Source organism: Neomonachus schauinslandi, chromosome 7 (genome assembly GCF_002201575.2).
Source record: "Neomonachus schauinslandi chromosome 7, ASM220157v2, whole genome shotgun sequence".
In the NCBI taxonomy this organism is placed as follows: Eukaryota; Metazoa; Chordata; class Mammalia; order Carnivora; family Phocidae; genus Neomonachus; species Neomonachus schauinslandi.
Window position 1 is genome coordinate 69,417,050 of NC_058409.1, and position 21,804 is coordinate 69,438,853.

Here is a 21,804-nt window from a genome sequence, read left to right on the forward strand (position 1 = left end):
GTGGTTTTATTTCAACTGCAGTATCACTGGATCAACTGTGAGAAAATATTTAAATCTCACAAATTCAAGTACCTTCTGTTTCCTAAATGTTCACATGGTGTATATATGTGCACAGAGAATGTTCACCAAATAAATTGTTTACTGACTAATGCAAGAAACTCAGTTTAAAAATAAAAATGATACAATTTTTTATGGAGTGTGCCATTTCTGGAAACTCAAATGAAAAGGATAAAGATTCTTTCACTTCTCATTTAAAAGCATAACATTTTTGTTAGTATTTTACTTAAAATTTCTTGGCCCAGAAGACAAAAATTTATGGCTTTAGATTAACTACTTTAATGATGTGACACAGAAACAGCAAAATATTCTTTCCTACCTATAGTGTTGGTGTGATTGCCTTTTCAGGAGAGAAAAGAACACAATAAATCCCTGTACGATAAGTCTCTTCTCACTTCTCTTTAGTTTAAATCTCAAAGGTAATACATATTTACAATCAGACAAGTGCCATAAAAATATGTGTGAAATGAGATGATAATCTATAGTATTTGCATGTACTTAATGACTTATTATTACAGAAAGAATGATTTACACTTCATGTACTGAGAAAACTTACTCGGTGTCTACTTAGATTTAGCAATAGTCTTAAAACTATTTATGAAAACAATCAGTGTCTAAATACTTGCTATCAGCTGTTTTAGCTCTGCTTTTCATAAATATAACACAATCATAACAAATTAAAGGCAAGTCACTTGACTGTCCTATTACATTAGCTTGATGAAATTAGTGGCGGACAATGCTTAGTGGAAAGTGACAGGGCTTTCTCAATAGGTTCACGTATCATTTTTTTTTTTGAGAAAGTAAGAATCATATCTTTATCAAAATATCCAAAGTTTTCTTCCTCCCTTCCTCCCTCCCTCCCTTCCTTTTTTTTAAATCCAACCAGCACTGGAAGCAAAAAATACCCAAAATTTTCTTCCTAAGATAATACCTCTCAAACTCACTGATGAGAGTCCAATTGTTCTACTCCTAAAACAGATAAAAGTAAGTAGCTACTGTAATTTCTCAGGCCATAAAGTTACTGGTTGGGATGGGAGAAATGTTATTTTTCCTGAAACGTTCCTGAGGGGGACCCCTGGAGTGGTGATACTACCTAAGTGAATGGCCCGGAGACAGGATGCAGATCTGGGACTGCTTGATTCTATGGCTACTGCTCTTTTCTTTCCATCACACTACCTCTTATTAAACTCCTTTGTAGGAAAAAATAAACAAGTCTCTTTGCCTTCCTATACCTCCCCCACAATCCACACTTGTATTTTCTCTGTATCAGGAGTGGTGGTGTTATGGGTTGAAATATGTCCTGCCGAAATTTGTATTTTGAAGTCTTGACCCCCAGCATCCCAAAATGTGACCTTATTTGGAGATAGGGCCTTCACAGAAGTAATTAAATGACATTATTAGGGCGGGCCCTAACCCAATGTGACTGCTGTCCTTATAAAAATGGTCTGAAACAGATTCTCCTTCACAGCCCTCAGAAAGAACCAACCCTGCCCACCCCTGGATCGTGGACTTTGAGTCTCCAGAACTGTGAGACAATACATTTCTGTTCCTTTAGCCACCCAATCTGCGGTACTTCGCTACAGCAGCCCTCGCAAACAAATACTACTCTGTCCATTCCTACACTTTGTCTCCTTATAGCCCCCATATTCAATCTGTGGTGCACTGTTTTGTTCTTATTCATGGACAGTCATACAGTTACTACAGGCTAGAGACAACTTCAGAGACCATTCCTTTCAATTATTCAACACTGGGTTTTCAAAAAGTCTTCATCTACATCTTTCGAGTCAAAACCCTATCATCTGTTGCTTTACCTAGTTGTTATTTGACAGCCGAGGAAATGGACTTTATAACTGTTTTCCAATTGTAACAAATTTCAAAAGTCATTTCCCAGTATCAGATAGTAAGGTTTCTGGCAACTGAGACTATTGTCTCTACTTTTTGTTTTCTTATTTATTCAGTTTTGGCTATTAATCATTGAGTACCTACTATGTGAAAGTTCCTAGGTATGCAAAGGAATGATTTATGAGATATAAATAAAGCACAGACAACACACAGTGGAAACACAATGGAGAGAAAAATTATTATTATTTCTTAGAGAGGGAGAGAGAAGGGGACGGGCAGAGGGAGAGAGAGAATCTTAAGCAGGCTCCATGCCCAGCTGGAGCTGGAGCTGGAGCTGGAACCTGACGTGGGGCTCAATCTCACAACCCTGAGATCATGACCTGAGCCGAAATCAAGAGTGAGATGCTTAACTGACTGAGCCACCCAGGCGCCCCTGGAGAGACAAATTATTGAGTGTCTAGTGTATAAAAGGGAAGTCCTAGGGGTTTCTTTCTATATTACCTAACTTTATGCTTTTATCAACTCTCTCACCCTGTGGATTGCCAGACATATTTTACAGAGACTCTGGGGCTGAAAGAAGTAACTCATTTAGAGTAACACAGACCGTAGGTTACTGAGCTGGGATTTTAACCCAGGAATGCCTGTGTCCCAATCTATGCCTTGGCTATAGGACCACACTTCCTCTGCAGGTAGGTCCTCTGGTATGGAATATTTGTTAACACTGATGTTAGCAGAGGCAATACTTGCGTATTATAAAAGGACTATAAACATCAATCTAAATTAAGACAGCACCCCACCTGATATCCCATAGTATTTATTACAAGTTATAATCATATGTTTATTTGCTTAATGTAGATGCCTAACCATACTTTAAGCTCCTTGAAGGTCAGGATGGGCCTGTTTTTGGTCACTACTACATCTTAGCATCTAGGACACTACATGTTATAAAGGGTATTCAATTAATATTTGCTGAATGAATATGTTAATGAATAATTAAATCCAGATGAAATTTTAATTGGGCTGGTGCTACGAGCTGAATTGTTTCCCCACAAAAATTCATACATTGAAGTCCTAATCTGCAGTACCCTAGACTGTGACCTTATTTGGAGATATTTAGAGCGATATAATTAAGTTAAAATGAGGTCATTAGGGTAGGCCCATAATCCAGTGATTGGTGTCCTTATACGAAGAGGAAATCTGGACACAGATATGTACACAAGGGAGATAATGAGAAGACACAGGGAGAAGGCAGCCATCTATAACCCTGATACACATCCTTCCCTCAGAGCCCTCAGAAGGAACCAACTTTGCCCACATCTTGATCCAGCCTCCAGAACGATGAAAAAAATAAATTTCTGTTCTTTAAGCTCCCCAAGGTGGAGTTCTTGTTATGGCAACCCTAGCAAACTAATAAATGGTATATTGAAACAAACTGTCTTTCAATAAAAAGGTATATATTAAGATTTGCCCACTATGCAGTCAATAGTATTCAAAGTTTTACAGCTGTTCCAGGAACATTATCATCCATTCTAAGATTCTAAGATAAGAAATCAACTTAAGGCATCTTATATACTGCCCTGGCCATTGCACCAAGATCTAAAAGAAGGTCTACACCACACATCCTGGGAGGAAGAAGAAGACGAATTATTAAACAGTGCAGTTACTCTTTTGGAGAAGATGTGATTTAACAGGTTGAGCATTGTTAGAAGTGAATATTGAATCCAAAATGTAGTGAATTCTCAGGAAGGCCTCCATTTTTCCTTTTCCAACCCCGGTCTTTGGCAGGCAGGCAGTAGAAGAGTCAACAGTATTAAGTGAAGTTGGTTTGTACTTCATCATTTTGTTGGAAACTGGGGGATGAAAGCCTAAGAAGCCGAAGTTCAATGCCAAAGTAGCTAATTTTGCCTTTAGCAGAATTCACAGCAGGGTTCCCAGCTGAAAGTGAGGTGGCAGGGCAGCAGCCCAACAGACTGAAGTGCTGCACTGTTTTCTGAAGACAGCCCTGTAGGTAAACCACATGGTCTCTTCAACAGCTTCTTGTAATGCTTCTCTTCACTGGTGCAACCATGATAATGCTAATGCTTTGTTTTAAGGATTTTACTGGATAATGGGGTAGGTTCATTTCATGACAGTTCATCTTTCAACTGGCTGGGGCTGTAATCACAAGAACTGCCCCTGCCTTCAAACCTAGAAATCTATAGATCTCATTTATATCTGTTCGGTTTCTTCAAATATGGTAAGTAGGGAGGATTCTACTGTGATAAAACCAGGATTTCGATATTTTCAAATGGCTTTTAAAATTGAAAAGTAAACATTCAGAAACATGAAAATGATTTGGGTTTATATTATATTCTAAATATGGGTTAACACCACTGAGGTATATAAACACACTGAGTGTAATTGTAAGTTACCATGTTGTGCAGGAAAACAGACATATGGCAGGTGTCCTCACTCACTGAGCTACACTACAGCTCTTTAACATTAATGGGCATCTGATTTAAAAAAAAACAAACCTAATTTTTAGCAGTGTCTCCCTAACAGATATATCCCAATACTCCTCTGTTTAGAGAACTGCCTTTCTTTTTAAAGAAACTACAAATCTGACTAAAAATGAAAAGGTCAAATTTATTATTCCAAAATATTGCTTTACAATGAAAAATTACAATTTTAGAGATAAAAAGACTAGAAGAATGAATATTTTTAGGAACCCTAGATTTCCTAGCACCTTCCTTTAGAAGTTTTGCTTAAATATGTTTACTGTGTAATATATATAGCAAAACAATTTTATAAAAATCACCAATGATACATATTTATATATAGATTTGTATATGTAACATACCTTTTTCCTTAAAAAAATAAGAAGTATCATAAAGCTTAAGAAACTCTTTTGCCTCACTCAATAATCTATTCTGACCTTTGTCAAAACTGTAGCTCCATAACACAATTTTTTACCATATATGGTGTTCCTTTTTATTTACTTTCCCTTTGTTGAACATTTAGTTTTAACAACTTTTTGTTGTTTAAAAAAATGCTGTAATGACCACCCTTACTGCTAAATTTTGCACACACAATTATTTTCTTATAAAAATCCAATAAAGTTGAAATGATTGGCCAAAGAAAAATCACATTTTAAAAACTTCCCATATGAATTACCCAATAGCCTTTCATGAAGATTGCACCAATTCACATTCCCACAAAATGGAATAGCCAAATACTCGTTTCTGTTATTTTTGTCCATAAGCACCACATACTGTTGAAATTATTGTAGTTTCGTAACAGTTGGTAGGACAAGGCCACCCTAACTCTTTTCTTCAAAATTTTCTTATTTTCCTAAGTTTTATTCTTTCAGTTTACAATCACTTTGTCAAGTAATAGCTCTCATATTCCACTAGGATTTTATTGGAATGGCACTGCAGTTTTCACTTTCAAAACACTGTTTTACACTGATAATACAATTTTGTACTCTAAAAAAATTCATCGTGAACAGGTTCTGCCAAGCAAACTAATACTGTTTAGTAAGCAAGACGATTTCTGGAAGAAAGCTATAAACAAAAGTGGCTATACTGAAAAATAAATCCCATGACACAGTTTTAGTATAATAAACAAAGATGTATGTATGTATAAATCAAAAATGTGAAATTATAGAAAATATTTAGATGCTATTTCAAGAGCAAGATATCCTAACACTTCATGTCTTCTTAGACAATAGATAGGAAAGATTCTGGGAACAGAGAAATTGTTCTTTATGATAGGAATTAACTAAAGTGTCAAGGATTGATAAAAGTATAAGAACAATAAAGGCAATAATTAACACAACATTTATTCTGAATTTGAAAGACTTACATAAGAAGTGATTCAGGTCCTCTATTCTATGCTGAGCTAGAGATACCCAGAAAATACAGATTCAAAGAAAACCACAAATTACTTGTTAGGCCAGTACTGGGTCAAGGGAAAACTCTTGAAAGTGAGGTGGCCAAAGGGAATGTGTTTCTAAAATTCTGAAACTGTAGATCTACAAAGAGTCGTGTCTCCTTTGAGAAAGTGATAAAAGCTATCATCACCATCTTTAAAGATGCACATATGTACAAACACACTATTCTGCCTGTGCTTTAAAGGGGTTCGGCATCATCAGGTTAAGAATACTTGCCTTGTCTTAAGAAAACACGAGATTAAAGGAAACATTTGTTAACGAATATTTCAGAATGATGGTGAAGATCTTGAGTGGTTGGAATCTGTGTTTTTAATTGAAGTTAGGGGGAAATCTGGCAAGTAGGAAGCGTCTGGACTGTTGTTTGACATTTGCCTCTACCAACTACTCCACGGAGACTGGTTCTCACTAATGGTACCACGGATACCTTTGTTACTGTTGTGGTAGATCTCACTTGATTTTGTTACTTGATTTCTGTATATTTGACCCTGTTCAGCACTGACACCACACTGTTGGTTTTCTCCCAACTCAAAGGACAGCTCCTTCTCAGTTTTGAAGGATTTTATTATTGAGGTTTCTACTCAGAATCTTAAATCTTTGAAAAATATGAAATTCTTTAAAGGTCAAAGTTGCCCCATGGTCCAGCCTTTTCTCTCTTCATAGTCAAGTCAAGAGGAGCAGTGATGGAAAAATCTCATTTTAAATTATGTGAGGGCTGATCAGTGACACACAGTGGTGTTTGCCTAAGCCGAGGCGCGGCAGCTGTGTGAATGCTGCAGCTGTGCAGGTGCTGAGGTGGACCCTCGGAGCCATTCCCTGAGATGGAGAGCCCATTACCATCTCTCCAAATACGCAGGGGCTGCAGAATTCGGGTCAGAGCCTCCTCACAGCTTTTAGGAGCCAAATGTTGACACAACCACAACGGTTCATCCTGTCGTTAAATACCACCTGGCCCTCTGAAGAAACATCTCCCTTTCAAGGCTGTCCAGAAGGGCTGTATGGGAAAAGGAAGAAATGGGACTGGTGCTATGTGACTTTTAGTGGGATAGTCCATGAGTGAGTGATTAGTCACCTATTGAATCTATAAGTAAGTGAAGTTTATCTCCATTTTCATGAACCTATGTGTACTGTCAGTGTTTTATCTTTGAACACTGACAAGAAGGAAAAATACACATTGGAAGAAACCAGAGAAAACTAGAAAAAAGCAATTAATAAAAATAAAAGCTAGAAGTTAACCAATTAGAAAATAAAAAGAGCAGTAAATAAGAAAATTTTTAAAAAGACTTGTTCTTTGTAAATATCTATAGATAAATTCTTTGTAAAAACTGATTAAGGGAAAAAAAGTAGAGAAAGAAAAAATTGACAGGAATAGTAATTAAATAGAAGACATAAACTCAGATATAATATTTAGTGATGGAATTATAAAGCAATAAATATTACATGCAGGTTTATGGCAGCAGAAGTACAAACACAGAAAAATGATTTCTGTTTAGTATATGATGACCAAAATTTACCAATGTAGAAGTAGAAAACTAGAAAAGACCAATTTCATAGAAGTGATTGGAAAAGTGATATAGGATGAACCATCACACAAGCCACCAGGGAATGTTGACTCAACCATTGCAGATATTCTCTAAGTAGCATATCTGGGTTCAAAAAAAAGTAACATCCCCAGGTAGTAAACCAAACAGAGCTGAAAACCAGAGAAGTAAGCTGGAGCTGGGGCTGAGCTAGCGCTGTTCAGCATGCCAACCTCAGTAACAAAGGGGTTCCAAATACAATGACTGTGGCAGTTAGGAGATAACTAGTGGGATTCCATAGGGTGGAGAGCTGGACTGAGACCTCCACTGGAAGCTGAGCACTCTAAATGAGAAGGTGAATTAGAAAAGAAATGCATCTTTCAAGAAAGGGAGAAGAACAAGAAAACTCCTGTGTTTTAGCAAGGGCTCTGGGTAGGTTTTATGTACTCCTGCCCTATCCCAACCTCAAACCTTTCCCCAGAGGTTACTATTATCTTGGAACCCGTGTTTATATTTACATAAAGTTCTGCTGGTTTTTGATAAAAAATGGTATACTGAAATAATCTTCTGTGACTTGAGTTTTTCACTCAATATCGTGTTTATAAGAAAAAAATCCCTATGTTTACTGATAACCACAAGGAATAACAGACACAATTAATTTCTGATTAATTAAAAAAAAAGAGAGAAACAAAATATCCGAAACCATATATGTATTGTAATGTACCTTAAAACCAATGCTAGGTAAAAACAATGGAGTTAATAAACTTCAACTTCCCTCCCCCAAATTTCCTAAACAACTCCCAACTCATCCCTTAAGTATTCTTAACTTCTTTAGACAGTGAATGGAGCCCTTAATGTTAACAACCCTGAAATGAACCTTAGGAACCCATTTCCCCATTCAACCCTCCCCAGAAGGGCAGGGCCCCTCAGTTTGAAAGCCTGGGGTGGCCCTGAGCAGTGGCTGGGGCAGAGAGGGGGGTCCCTGCCACAGGGAAAGGGGTAGGGGAGTACATGGGTATAAAGTAGGGCTCTTTGTAGTGGGGGAACTCAAAATGGAGCCCCGATGCAGGGGGAAAGCACACGGGTCCCCCTGCGAAAGGAGGCCCGGCTGCCCCCACTTCCTCCGGTGGGCAGAAATCAATGGCTGGCTGACCACCCATCTTGCTTCGGTTATAGAACCAAACTCGGACCAGTTCCTTCTGCAGTCGGAGCTGCCCAGCGATGCAGCTGATCTGCTGGGGTGTGGGCTTCGGGCACTGCAAGAAGAGTTGCTCCAGATTGTTTTGGATGCGACTCTCCCTGCTTGCCCGTCTCTGCTTCCGAGCCTGCCGCAGGATCATCTCCATTTTGCATAAGCCCAGAAAGTTCTTGGTGTCCACTTCCTCCAGCCACATTTTCAGCAGTGGTCGCAACTTCCACATGTTGGTAAGGCTGAGCTGCTGGGACTCGAAGCGGCAGATGGTTGTCTGACTAAGCACCTTTCCAAAAAGAGCCCCCAAGGCGAACCCCACGTCGGCCTGCGAGTACCCCAGGGCCATCCTCTTTTGCCTCAGCTCCTTGGCCAGCTGCTCCATCTCTTTCTCTATGGCCGAGACATCCTCTGGCAGCGCCGAACTCGGGGTGCACCGCAGGATGATGTAGGGCCTCGGGAAGGCGCCCTCCGAGGGGCTCCGGAAACGGGGCCCAGCCTCACCAGCTCCGACTCTGGGCCTGCGGGGTGCCATCCCGCTGTAGAATTTGTACGGTGGTGGACCCAGGGGCACCTTCCACCCCTCAGGGCCTGGGCTGGCCCCCGGCCCGATCCCTGGCCGGACCATCAGCATGCGGGGAGCTGCCTGGGCACTCAACCAGAGCGGAGCGTCAACCCGCACAGGCATTGGCCCTGTGGGCCCGCCCCTACCACTGCCTGGCAGTGGGGAGAAGTTTGAGGGCCTGTGTCGGGCCATGGGGTAAGACCACACCCGAGCAGGGAGTCTGGTAGGAACTGATGGCTCTCGAGGCTTCAGAGCAGCCACCAGCCTTGCCCTCGAGCCCCGCCCCCCAGTGGGCAGAGATGGAGGTGCAGGTGAGAGAAACAGGCCAGGAGCGTGCAGTGGTGGGGAAATCTGGTAGACTTCCGGGTAATCCCTTGGGTCTCCAGGATTAAAGGAGTGGGCTTTGTACTTCTAAGGGTTCTGGGATCCTCTCCCAGAGGGGAATCTAGGCATTTACTAAGAGCTCTTCAGAACTCTGGTATCTCATCCCTTTCCTCCACATTATCTGTAGAGGAACAGCCCCTTCTGGCTTCACAAATATTTATTGAACATCTATTATGCCAGGTATTGCTGGGACTACCCCTCAGTTCATTAACTGTCCCCTCACTGCTATCATTGTGGTCACAATACTGCCAATAACCTCCCTTTGCACATCTTCAGTTCCTGTGCCTTAAGAAACCTAAGCATCCCTGCCTAAATTTCTTCTAGTGTCCATCAGTTTACTATTAGCTTCAACCCCCAACCCCCTTGCTTTGCCAGATTGTACTCTCTCATTGGGGCTTTCTTGATTAATTCATGTCCCGTTCCCTCCCCCACTCCCAACCCTTCCAGTTGTTTGCTCTGCATCCCACCTCAGCTTTATGGTCTAGTCTCCACAAACAACAGAGACCTCTATGTTTCATCCTTCCCCCCTCTGGAGACAGGTCTCAGAATGGGCCCCACCTGCTGTTCCCCATTGAAGATGCTTCCTTCAATACCTGATTCACCAGTATCAGACTCCCCTATCCCTACCCCAGGCAGAGTTAGTTCCTGCTTCTGTGGTGCTCTCCTTGTACTTGGTATATGTTTTAATTGTAACATTTATCAGCAATTATTTATTTTATGTCTCTCTCCCTCCATCTAGAGTATGATGTACTTAAGGGCATGTAGGTGCTATAAAGCTTGGAACATAATAAAACCCTGATTGATATACTGTTCAGTAAATGTTTGCTGAGGGCGCCTGGATGGCTCAGTCATTAAGCGTCTGCCTTCGGCTCAGGTCATGATCTCAGGGCCCTGGAATCGAGCCCCGTATCGGGCTCCCTGCTCGGCGGGAAGGCTGTTTCTCCCTCTCCCTCTCCCCCTACTTGTGTCCCCTCTCTCGCTGTGTCTCTCTCTGTCAAATAAATAAATAAAATCTTTTAAAAAAATAAACGTTTGCTGAATGAGTGAATGAATTCTCACCTTTACAATTCTGAAAGTACAGCATGTTTAGTTTCAGCTTAACAAGAAACTTGACCCTGTCAGAAGCCTCTCCATTCTTTCTCTCCTGTACTAGAACAAGGCCCTTAAACAGCTCTTAATAGATGGAGGTAGTAGTACTGTGAGACTAGATTCAACACAACACTACAGGTAACAAGGTTGTAGATGTGACTTTGAAGCAATGGTAAAGGGAAAAAGAATCGGGAAGTCAGTTGCTATCTGGACAGGCTGTGTATGTGACTGTTGTCTGCATCTCTACTGTGGCCTTGCCTAGAACGTGTGCTGGCAACGAGCAAGGATCTTGTCTGTCTGGTTCAATGCTAGATCCTCACCACCTGGAACTTTATCTGGCACAGAGTAGGAAGTTAATCAATATTTGTTTGATGTTAAATAAATGAATCTGTGCAGCATTAATGATGAGAAGACTTCCATATTTGCTTTGAAGTAGGTTTCAAGATGATAGTCTATGAAAAACAGTTTACAATATACAAAATTTCACTTAAGAATTATTTTGCTGGTATCTATTCTTTCCAGGTATACTTATATGTATTTTTTTTTTCAAAACTACAAAGCAACCAGTGTCTGCCAAACAGAATGAAAGGTGGATCGCAAAGAAGAATAAAAGAGAGCAATTACATAAATTAAAGCCCACATATTGAAACCAGTCCATTTGCAAAAAGAGAACCACAGAGAAAAGGTTCATTAGTTGTCTAAAAACAATAGCTGAATAAAAATATTTTTAGTGAATTGGAAAAAAGTGAATTCAACTGAATTTGAGGAAAGATTATATTAACTGAGTTAAAACAGTAGCTAAACACATTTACTAAACTAAAAAAGTAAAGCTATGTTAACTTGATGGGTTTTAAAATTAACTTGGGTGCTCTCAATTAAGGCTTTCTCTGTACTTGGTCAGATTTCATCTGCCAACATGCCTATCTCCTGTTAATGCCTATGTGCTGTCACAAATAAAAGCCCATATTCTTAAGGGAAGTCTTGACATCTCCTTAAAAGTATATTTAATATGCTATGGAAATGGGGTGATAGCGAAAAAAAGCAGCAGCATAGTTGGTTGGAAGAGAAATAGAGATCAGAAGAAGGCAGGTGCTGGGAATGCCCAAGACAACCAGCACTGCTGGGGCTGGGGCACTCAAAAGGCTAATCCATCACCTTCAGCAAATACAGAGACCTCTTAGCAAGCGATTAGATTACAATGTACGAAGCGGGCCAGTCTTATCCATAGGGAATTACAAAGTAAGGATAAGAAACACATGGTCCCAGGCTCCCATGTATTTATAATCTAAATGGGGAAGAAGAAAAACTGTGAGGAGAACAGGACAGCTACACTTGCTCAAAGAGAAGTTAACAGTTTTCTATTATTAGGATCTTTGGAATTCAGAGAAGTGAACTTTCAAGCAGAAATGCATCAGGGTTTATATTATTAGGCTCTCCATAAGTATTCTCTATTCTAAGACGGCAAAACCAGCTGCCAAGATCCACTAATGGTAAGAAGCAGGAAATAGTGGAGGCGAAGTTAATTATAAACATTCTTGTAGGGTTTGCTTCAAGTTTCATCTTTGGAAGCTTTTGCCCATACACTAGGGACCACAGTGCTCTCCCTCGGCCCTGAACTTACTGCGTTTCCACTCACATAAATTGGTTGTCTTAAACAGTTAGCTGTTCATGTCTTAGCTCCCCCACCTAGGAGAGATGAAACCTCCTATGGACATTACAGAGGTACACATTTATTTTGTACTCATGGGCCAAATGATGTGCTAACGCATGAGCTATACACAGTATTCTCAGTATGGTATGCACATAAAAACACCTGGATGTGAAGGAGATCTGGCTTTGACTCACACCATCCTGTTGACCAGTTATCTTATTGGCTAGGAAGGTGATCCTTGCTTCCTCATCTTTCCAAATGCATCTCTTCCAAGCTGCTCATGCTCCAGACAGAGGAGAGGGCTTTGTTTGAGAATATATGAGGAAGTTCATTTCTCCAGCAGAGGCTCCAAAAACAAAGCAAAGCAAGCTTTTTTGCATGTTATTAAATCAACAGAGTAGACCAGAAGATCTAAGAATGATGTACAAGTCAGGCTGAGAGGGCAAGGTAGACTAGATGGTGCTAATTTCATGTTTTTCCCCACTCTGCAGATGTCCTAATAACTTAGCACTGGTCCAGCATCAGGGTGTAAAGGCACTGTCACCTGAAGGGCAGGTGTAGGTCCTCAAGAACCACATTAGTCAAGGAGCAAGACAAAAGGCAAAGGCAGGACACAAGATCCATACACCAGGCACTGGGAAGTTTCTCTCTGGGTCTAGGAAGTCAAGTCAAGCATCCAGGAGAACTATGGCAGCTGAATATAGTAAGAAAAGATGCCTCTCAATTCCAGGGAGAGAATCAGCACCACATTTTACAACAATTTAGTTCACAGAAAACTACCTCAAAATGCACTAAAATGATTAAACTGTTAATCTGTGTTTTAAGTAGAAAACTGTAAGACAAAGTGAGATATCTAAGATAAGTCAAGCAATTAAGAAAAAGGGTACCTGAAGGTAAAGGACATAGATGAAGAACACTGAAATTGTAATAACATAGAAAAAGTTAACCAGATCAATGTAGTCACTACAAAAAAATCACTTATTGCTCTATGAAATAAATTCACAAAATAGCTAATAGCACTGTTCTGTATAGGAGAGAACACAGGACAAGAACAGGATGAAAGGACAGCTCTTGGTGAATAACAGTAATGTGAGATGCTCTTTACTCTTCTAAAACACGTAGAGAAAAACCAGAATGTGGTAGAGCTGCCAACATAGAATTTCTTTTCAGATTGAGAAGGACTTTTTTGGTGTTACTTCTTTTATTTAAAAAAATAATAATGCTGCTGTGATATAACTCCTGTTTAGAAATAAAAGCTCATGACATGAATATAACACAACCACATAGCCAGACTACAAAGAGATTTTGTGTATTCAGGGAAAAAGCCTTCATTATATTTTGTGGAGCTGTGGTATTCATGAACTATGAACTTCCCGTGCTATAAAATAATATTAAATATAAAAACTCCACAGACTTCACCAGAAGCCTCAAAGAATTTTAAATGTCTGCATAAGGCAGGAAGAGCAATTGAGCTGAATAGGGCTGAGTTGAAAGGCACTCTGGTGATGAGTCAGGTATATTCACAGATAGTCCCAGATAGATAAAGTGTAAAGGTTCTTGTTATGTCAAGCAGGATTTAAACAAACTTTTTAGCTGAGTTTGCCCTTGTTACACAAGGAAAGCTTTAAGGATGTTCTTGCATTGATTATTCCAGCCACTGTCTTCTACATTCAAATTTGTACTCTGCTTACACTTTAGAGCAGGAGATACACAACTTGTTTAATGAAAAATTTTCCATTATACTGCACAGTAAAATACACCTAACGGAAATGACAGCTTATGACCAATGAAACCAGTAATCCAGGAGGTGACATGACCTCAGAGAAGTAAATGAAGAATAGAATAGAATTTCTGTTTACAGGAGATAACTCTTTCAGGTGCTGTGAGAATTATTACTTTGTTAAAGAGATTTCAAATTAATTGATCTTGGTGCCAATACCATCACAAATTTGGGGCCTCTGTGAATTTCCCTGGAATCTCCTTAAGAAACTATGAGCTAAAGTAAGGCAAATAGAGACATTCATACCTTTTTGGGGAAAATGAACACTTATATTTAGTAACATGAAATGCAATAATGACCACGGAAAATTGCAAAGGTAGTACCAGACTTAAGATTTTACGTTCCAATTATATAAATTAAAAATTCCTTTTAGCATTTTATTACTTTATCTTTTTAAAGATTTATTTAAGAGAGAGACAGCACGCGGGAGGGGAGGAGGGAGAGGGAAAGAATCTTAAGCAGACTCCCTGCTGAGCAAGGAGTCTGATGCAGGGCTTGATCCCAGGACCCTGAGATCATGACCTGAGCCGAAATCGAGTTGGATGCTTAACAGACTAAGCCACCCAGGCACCCCGCCTTTTAGCATTTTTTTTTTTAAAGATTTTATTTATTTGTCAGAGAAAGAGAGAGAGAGAGAGACAGCAAGCACAGCAGGGGGAGTGGCAGGCAGATGGAGAAGAAGGCCCCCTGCTTAGCAAGGAGCTCAATGTGGGAACTCGATCCCAGGACCCTGGGATCATGACCCTAGCCGAAGGCAAACACCTAACCAACTGAGCCACCCAGGCACCCCTCCTTTTAGCATTTTAAACCTGACAAAGTCCTTGGCTTTACACCGTGGGGTAGTAAGTCAGATTATTAAAGTGAATCCTCTTGAAAGTCACCTCACTATGATTCCAAAGGTCTTAAAGAGAACCAACCAGACTATCAGCCTCTCTTCTGAGCGAAAGACTCATGCCCAAATCCACATTTATTTGTCTAGAGTTCATTGAAGCTCTCAGTAGCCCCTATGCGTGTGCAGATAATATCAGGCAGATGACAGTTTCACCTGCTGAGAGCTTCAGAACTCTAGGAAGCAATTATGTCAAAGCAGCTATGAATGGAGAACTGAAAGCAAGATTTCAATTATCATTACGTATTAATGAAAATTTAACTATCTTTTTGAATGTTCAACTACACATTCACATGGTTCCAGAAGTTATATAAAGGAATATAGTGAAAATGCACAGCATTTATTTTTAATAATGGCATCATTTCCAAGTGTTAACTTGGTTAACTTCCAGCTAGAATTTTACATTTTGCTTACATCGAATTTCTTATAATAATTTAAATTCAAGAAAGACATTTGTTTTTTTATGATTGACAGAAATGTAGACGAAACATAAGGAAGAAACCAATGAATTTAAAGAAGTTTCTCATAAGGTATGTTCTAGGGCAGGTGTCATTTTGAAAGGAAGACAATGTATTAAAAACCAATAGTCTTTCAGGGAGAGCGTGGAAGAACAGAACATTAGCAGGAAGAATGAAAGGGAAAGGGTCAGCATGGAATTTTAGTAGATTTAGAAGAAGAAATGAGGTTGATTGAAGAACAGGCAAACCGAGGATAAATACTGTATTTCTGTAGAAGATGCACTGGGAGGCTCTAAAAGTTAACCCTGTGATGAGACATGACTAGAATCAGGACTTAGTCTAGAAAACACAAAGACAGACGCAGGAGAGAAATGAAAGTTTTTAATGCTCAAATATTGAAAAGCAATGAGCAATTTCTCTAAAGCTATAGTACTTGATTTGCCGGATAAAATAATTTCTAATAATAATAATTATAGGAAGTCCTTGCTTTGCACAGTGTAAAATATTATAAAAATGACCGTACAAGTTGAAACCATGTAAAGTGATCATGATAATCAATGGGGAAAACTATGGTTGTTTGATGACCTTTAAATTTTTGTCAAAACATTAAAAATCCTCCTACTGCCTACAAAAAATGAGTAGAGGAATTTAAAAAAGGTAAAACCAATTATGTTTAGTACACTGTAATTTAAAACATTAGAAACATTGAGAATTAAAATGTTTTATTTCTTTGTAAAAAAACCTACTAAAGTAGTTAGAATAGTGCTTGCCTTCCCTTCATATAACTTATGATACAGTTCAAGCAAATCTTTTCTCTGCCTTGGCTAATTTTCATGCTCCTAAGTTTGGATCAGCTTCCAACATTTATCCTTCACACTTCCAATGTCGTGAAACATCTCTGAGAGTTCATTTCATGCGAAGTGTTTTTTTGCTAGCGTCACTTCCTCCGGGACATCATCTTTTTCGTCACAAGCACTTTACGATTTTACTTCCAGCATTCCGTTTCTTTGCTGCATTTTCATCTTTGTTGGCCAAGTCTCTCTTTTGATCATCCATTTTTATAAAATGGAAGAAAGTGCTGTCTGTGCCTGAACTGGCTAACAGATATGCAGTGATTGGTCAGTGAAAGATTTTGAAAGAAGTGATGTGATTGGCCGCTGTCATGATGTGCCTCTGTTATTTACGTAGAGATTTGTACTTAATGCAATTATTCACAGTTAATACACTGTGGTAACTGAAACTTGAACTTTGTTTTTGGGGCCTACTTGGTGTTACTTAACTAAACTATGGTAACCGAAATTTTGGTATTTGGACCATACAAAGTGAAGACTGCCTATATTTATTGAGTCCTAACTATATTCCAGGTACAATTTTAACAGTCCTATATGGATTATTTCACTTAATTCTGACCATAACCCAGTGAGATGGTACTAGCATTATCGCCATTTTATAGGCAGGGTGATTGTAGATCTTCATCTGATCATATTATAGAATTAATTCTCCTACATATTTGGGAGACTATTATAAACTACCCATAGTCATGATAAATCCAAAGCTTTTCCTCATAAATGGTGACCTACTACCATTAAAGAGTTTGAAATGACAACATATTCATTTGAAACATGTACCTGAAGTGAAAAGTCAGGGTCTCATACTAGCATGGAAGGAAGGTGGATAATTTCAGAAGATGCACTAACTCTTAGATAGCAGTGGGATACCAGTCAATAGAGGATGTCAGTGAACTAAGAGTTACTCTTGGGTCCTGAAGGAGTTCACCATATGTCCTTAACTTTCCTCCCCACCCTACCTATTTCAGTGATAATCCTCTGTTTATGAACAAAGAGAATCTTTGCAACAAGCAGAAGACTTTTTGCTAGGAGACCATGAGCTCCTCGAGGGGCAAGAGTCACATCTAGCAATCTTCATACTGTTAGAGTGTAGACTAGTGCCTAGTACATATTAAGTGCTCAATAAATCTTTGTGGAATTAAGGAACAAATATTTACAGTTAGTTCCTTGCCTCTAAAGAACCAAGAATAACTCAAGTTTGTGGAAAGACATGAAGTTAGGCTCTAATTTTAGAGGAAACAAATTAATTAAAATTATTAATGAATTAATTGGTAAAAATAACTAAATTTGGGTTTTCTGAAATGTAAGTTTTACCAAAAATGCTGATTTTATATGTTTGATATTGTTTCTGAAGAAAAGCAAAACCAAGTAACTCTGAGAGACTGTTCTTTCATAACACCAGCACTACAAAAGTCTACACTATGAAGGCTATGGAAGACTATACTTTTCACTATAAAATTCAAACCACGTATCATCTAGTTCCACAAGTAGCTTTCCCACTATTTCCCACTAATGTTTCCCAAATATTGGTTATATTCATTTGTTAATATACAGAGAGAGAGAGAGAGCATGAGCAGGGGGAGAGACAGAGGGAGAGGGAGAAGCAGGCTCCCCGCTGAGCCAGGAGCCCCATGTGGGGCTCGATCCCAGGACCCCGGGATCATGACCTAAGCTGAAGGCAGACGCCCAACCATCTGAGCCACCCAGGCACCCCTACATTATTATTTTTTAAAGATTTTATTATTTGACAGAAAGAGACACAGCAAGAGCAGGGACACAAGCAGGGGGAGTGGGAGAGGGAGAAGCAGGCTTCCCACCGAGCAGGGAGCCCAATGTTGTGGGGCTCAATCTCAGGGCCCTGGGATCATGACCCAAGCCGAAGGCAGATGCCTAATGACCGAGCCACCCAGGTGCCCCAAAATTGGTTATATTTAATCACTTGTATGTGTGGCCTTAAATCAATAATTTCTTTTTAAAAGCTTAATCACTTTTCCTCTGGAAACTAAGCAGGAAAGGTATGGCTACTTTGCCACAAAATTAAAATAGAAAGAAGACCCTAAATTTCTTTGAAGGCAATTTATTAAAAGGAAATAAAAGTGAAAATCTGAAATTATTCATATTGCTTTTTAAAAATACCTGAAACATTTGCTAAAAATAAAAGGATCTCTAAGCCAACACTGATTTTAGGTGGTTATTAGAAATTTTTAATTTAGGGTCTCTTACAAAAGTCTCATTTATGAAATCATTGCTACACAAAGCTTAAAATCATGTTTCTGTTTCTTTGCCCAGATTTTCAAAAAGTAACTTTTATAGTATTTTAGAAATTAAGAAATTATGTAATACAACTGAATTCTGTCAAGGCTTGTGCCATGAGATTATTCAAAACATCTGTAAACTAGCTGGTGTAATATTTCTTTATTTAGTGGTATAACATATTGAATACTTGGGGTGAGATACATATGACTGAAGGGGATATTAACAAACAGTATGGACAGAAATACCATACTAATTCTCAAGGAATATTTGGACATCATATATCAGTTAAATCAATTCTAATACCTAAAGATTAAACTCATTGATCAAATAAATTATCTCTCAAAATTCATCATTAAACAGAACTATATTTATCATTAAGTAGAACTAAAAAGGACTATATTTTTAAAAATATGATGAAACAAAAACTTTAAAAAATATTATCCCTGCTTTTCAAGCACTTGAGAACAACTTGGGATTTTATTTTTATATTTATTTATTTATTTACAATTTGGGATTTTATAAACAGAAAATATTTGGCCTGTTTATGGTACCTAATGTTCACTTTGAATTTTCATCTTGGTACCAAAGAATATTTATTTTAGAGGTTCCGAATCACTTTTAAAAAGCAATACAGTTCTTTTGAAGAGTAATGTTTTCGGGGTAATTTTGCCAGCAGACAGATTTGTTACTGGTGACTTGATGTCCGTCTCTGACAACAGAGTGGACAAGGAGGGTGCAGATGGAAGCAGATGGAAAGCATGGGTAGGAGCAGAGACCGTGTGGCTTGAGGGAGGCACATATCACACAGTGAAAGAGCAGTGAAGGCAGTGGACCCAGGCAAACCACTCAGGTCAGCCAGGGGCAGGCAGAGACTGTGGGCTGGGGGAGATGTGATACTACAGGCTAGCAGACGAGTCTCCAGGTGGGGGAGACTGGGGAAGCCAGGGAGACACAGGAGACAAAAACTGTAAGAAAAGAGTCATACATAGAGACTAAACCAGATGAGAGACAGAGAGCCAGAGGTCAATATACAGACACAGAGAGAACCATCAAGAGCAGTGACCCAGACCGAACTGACAGAGGGAAGGAGAAATAGAGGACAAGTGAAGCACAGACAGCCGTAGGAAGGCAGATCAATATTTAATATATAGTAAAAAGGATGAACATTTCTGTCTTAGGGAGCACTACTCCCCAAATTACTTTTCCAACAATTAGGGACATAGCATTAAAAGCCATGAGACACTGCTATAGGGATAGTAAAAGTAATAACTCTTGCAAATAAACTCATAATGTGTAATTTTCAAGTAGAAATACAAATTCATATTATTTGATTATTTACCCCAAAGTATTCCAAAAATAATTTTATTTTTTATCTTTAAAGGGAAGAGTTATCTCAGTAAAAGGAGAGTTGCCACCTTTAGTGCCAAATTCTTCGAAGGATTTTTCACAAATTGGTTCAGAAAGCTGTAAAAAGCATGGTGGCTATTTTTAATTTTTTTTTAAAGTGAGATTTCTGAAGTGAAACTAGTTATATTCACTGTGATTACTGGAAAACTGAAAGAATCAAAATCAGAGGAAAATATTGGATCTGATTAAGTATATATAATCAAGGCAAATATTGGTGATCTACATAAATATATAGTTAAATAGATTATTTTAAACGATTCTTTAATCAGTTATTTCCCCAGAGTTCCTGATTCTAGCTAATTAGAATGAATGATTCACTGAAAACACAAGAATTTCTGGTGGTCAACTTTTAGAATACTCATCCCTTACATTAACTAATAATTGTAAGGTAGCATAGAACAATGAACAGGGAAACTGATGAGTAACAGCTACAAGGCCAATTCTACAGTAATGAACAAAAACTGCCTGAAAAGTGCTATTTAGTTAATGAAAGCATCACTTAAAGGATTAGAATATATAACCTTTGAATGGAAAGAGGAATGCTGTAGTTCTTGAGCAGTCCATGCAGTGAAAAAGTGGTACAGTATCCTATATGCTAATATGCCCTGAATCTAAGATCTGTTTACAAAGGCGAACTATAGATTTTCAATTACCTAATTAATTTGAGCTGTGTCTAAAAACATATTAGACAACTCAGCTTGTCTACACATTCTGAATGACACCACATCTAGAAGCAATTACTGTTGATTTCTCATTGCTATCTTTAGAAGCAAGTGATTATTCACTAACAAAGAAGAGATATAACTCCTTAGTGTCACTTCCTCAAGATATATTTTCAGCAATAAATCGAAGTAAATACTTCGCAAATATTCAGTAGTTCAGTCAGTGTAAATAGTTAATCTGCACTGGTTAAGCTAAGTAAAATTAGGATTATGCTAGCAGGTTGTCTACAATTCAAATTCACCTAGAAATTACTAATTTTCCACTTTCTGTGGGGAAGTGGGGCTTGAGAGGTACATGTTATCAACAGCCCCCTTCTACATCCAAACCAAGATGAGGTCATCTAAATATTGTAAGTTTTCAAGTTTAATTCTTCACCCCTCAGACACGTATGTTCTCTGTTTTCCTTTTTCTTTTTCTTCTTCTTCTTTTTAACACTTCTGCTGTTATCTTTCCAATTTTGAGGTGCCCAGATTTACATCAAGTTTTCTAGGTAAAGTGAAATATTAGAGAAAAGCCTGTCTCAAGCTGTGACAAAGACAAGGAAAAGTGAGATGGATACAAGTTCTGGCAGGAAATAAGTTGACAGGCACCACACCTCTAGACTACACAGATTTAGTGAATCTAGGTTCAGAGAGTTCCTTCATGGTAGATGGCAAAATGAAGCTATGAGGAGGCAGAGCGTTCCATCCTGTGTGCCTGGTGCAAAGTGGTCACAGGTATGTCAACATATTGATCCCTTTACCCTTCAGGTCAGCCAGGGGTAGCTCTGTCCCTTCACCTCTGGACATAAACAACCTTGCCTGTGAACCCCAGGGCACCATATATATGTTATATTTTTCTATATGGGTAGCTCAAGGAAGAGTGGAATACCTTAATAACTTGCTTGTCACCTATGCTTTATGGTTACCATAAATCCTGCAGGACTCGTAAAATGGATCTGACCATAAGGCAAGGTTTTCAAGGCCCAGAACAAGAGACTGCTGGGAGGGAATAAGGGTGCAGCTCTCAGAGCTCAGCAGGTAGCCTGGAGTTGAGGAAAGATCTCTAAAGTCAGATGGGCAAGTATTGTCTTTATTAGTGGGAGGTGGCAGGAGATCAGGACTAGAAAGAATGTCCCAGAAATGTAATCTTAGCGAGGCCCTCCGTGGCCACTCCTCTAAAAATGCAAATCCTCCCCTCCACATATTTCAGGTCTTCTCTTCCTGCTTTCTATTTCTC

The 21,804-nt window shown here is 38.9% G+C and overlaps 2 protein-coding genes across 4 annotated transcripts in view; both read right to left on the reverse strand.

The window, feature by feature from the left end:
* Positions 1-21,804, reverse strand: part of FAM172A (family with sequence similarity 172 member A) — a 406,595-nt gene that overhangs the window by 110,067 nt on the left and 274,724 nt on the right. The gene's annotated exons all lie outside the window — the stretch shown is intronic.
* On the reverse strand, positions 8,246-9,293 carry POU5F2 (POU domain class 5, transcription factor 2). The gene has a single exon (XM_021701802.1). The coding sequence runs from the start codon at positions 9,291-9,293 to the stop codon at positions 8,274-8,276; it is 1,020 nt and encodes a 339-aa protein (XP_021557477.1). The 3' UTR covers positions 8,246-8,273.

Coding starts and splice junctions, on each gene's coding strand:
- POU5F2 (XM_021701802.1), bottom strand. CDS start 9,293: ATGGCCCGACACAGGCCCTCAAACTTCTCCCCACTGCCAGGCAGTGGT.